Raw genomic sequence first — 1,935 nt, forward strand, 5'->3', positions numbered from 1 at the left:
ACATTTATATATATAGATATATATATATATATATATATATATACAGTATGTATGTATATATAGATACACATTTATATATATAGATATATATATATATATATATATCTATATGTATATATATCAAGCTGTTGTGTCCTTGCAGATCATGGGGGATGCGGTGGGTTGGGGGTTTGTGGTCCGAGGAGCCCGACCTTGCCACATCCAGGCCGTGGAGCCCTGCGGTCCAGCTGCTGCTGCTGGGATGAAGGTTTTTTTTCCTCTTACTTTAGTACAATTTCTGTGTAAATTCCTGCGTCACCTTTGACTCCTGACCTGCAGGTTCGCCAGTTTGTGGTTTCGGTTAACGGCCTCAACGTTTTAGACATGGATTACCGCACTGTCAGCCACCTGATCCTGACGGGGCCCAGGACGGTGGTGATGGAGGTGATGGAGGAGACGGACAACTGAGGAGAGACTAAATCGGTGATGCTTCGCAGGAAAATTTGACTGAAAAACTGAAGGTGATGACTTTTGCCGGAGAGTTTTTACATTTTATCTGAATCCTAGTCTCAGTTTTCATCACGCGTCATCCTATGACATCAGAAGCTGCAAACACACAACCATTACATGAGCACTCGAAAAACCTCCAAGCTCCTCCTTTTCTTGCGTTTACCTTTCCATCCACTCCTGCCTTGTTCCTGGAAAAGACGTGTGGAGAGAGCATCACGGATGTAACCAGAGTGTTTGTTTTTTTTAACGCTTTAGTCTTTTTTGTATATTTTATTTCTTTTTTTTTAGATGTAGCTTTCATTCTTTTTCCTGCAAAATATACCTCCTTGATGGTCAGTAATATTTGTCTTTTTATGTTTGGATGAAAATTGTTGCTTGTTTTGTATATTTTAATAGTTATTTTCATTTTAACGCGACTGTGTTTTAGGAAACCAACATTTATTTTAAGGTCTGCAATTGTACACAGTGTTTTTTTGCAAACAGTTCTTTAAATGATTTACACTTCTCACATACAGTTTGATGGACAAATATTGTTTACCCTTTAAAGTCATCCAAGAAAATGTAAATTAAGCATAAAGTACATGTCAAAAAACAATAAAATTAAATAGAAATTTGCTAAATTTACTATTATGAATAAACATGCTTGGTTTCCTGTCCTGAAAAATTTCATTTTGTATGAGTTTTACTTTTGTAAAGCTTTTTTTTTCAAAGCTTACGTTAATTTAAAACTGTTTATTTGAGCATGCGCAACTTTGTCAGACGAAAATGTCATTACTTGTGTAAAAAATAATGATAATAAATTACTCCCTGATAATGTCTTCTGTCATCACTTTTTTTAAAGACACTAACAGGTGTTCACGAGTTTCTGGAAAAACGGTTAAAGTTCACAGAGTCGGTTGAAGTGTAAAGTAACTCAAGGCTACAGTTCCATGACATAACCTGACCCGAGTCTGACATGATCTGCCAGAGATGCTAAATGGAGGTGAGGGTTAATGCTGCAGGCGACAGAGCCACTTAACATTCAGGAGGGGAAATATTTCATCTTCCCACAAGTGATGACAAAATTCTCCCATAGCAGCTGCAGCTCTGCCTTTTGACCAGGTGGTGGCAGCACCTGTGCAGACTAAGAACCTGACAGTTGCTACCCTATGATAAAACAAGAAGACACAAATTTGAAATCATGCAAGATTGAAAATAAGAATTTGAAAGTAGACCTTTAACGTGAGTGACGGCTGCTGTCATTTAGACTTGTTAGACGTTGGAAGAAATCCCATTTGTTGACGTTTTTGGACGGTTGACTGCCAGAAATTACACAATTTAAACACATTTTGTGTTAGAAAACATGTGTGGACTCATCTTTTTTCAGTAACTTTTAAAGAAGGAGTCATCATTCGGATTGCCCTCTGTCAGTGAAGAATCCTCCAAGGCAGCTAATGAAAAAGGGTC

The 1,935-nt window shown here is 37.6% G+C and overlaps 1 protein-coding gene across 1 annotated transcript in view; it reads left to right on the forward strand.

The window, feature by feature from the left end:
* Positions 1 to 1,297, forward strand: part of LOC112162377 (DEP domain-containing mTOR-interacting protein) — a 5,009-nt gene extending 3,712 nt beyond the window's left edge. Inside the window, exons 4-5 of the mRNA XM_024298184.2 lie at positions 143 to 247; positions 319 to 1,297. Of these exons, the coding sequence (XP_024153952.1) occupies positions 143 to 247; positions 319 to 447 (234 nt within the window). The 3' untranslated portion in view covers positions 448 to 1,297. The remainder of the gene's footprint in view (positions 1 to 142; positions 248 to 318) is intronic.
* The last annotated feature ends 638 nt before the right edge of the window (positions 1,298 to 1,935 follow it).

The sequence above is a fragment of the Oryzias melastigma genome, linkage group LG11 (genome assembly GCF_002922805.2).
Source record: "Oryzias melastigma strain HK-1 linkage group LG11, ASM292280v2, whole genome shotgun sequence".
In the NCBI taxonomy this organism is placed as follows: Eukaryota; Metazoa; Chordata; class Actinopteri; order Beloniformes; family Adrianichthyidae; genus Oryzias; species Oryzias melastigma.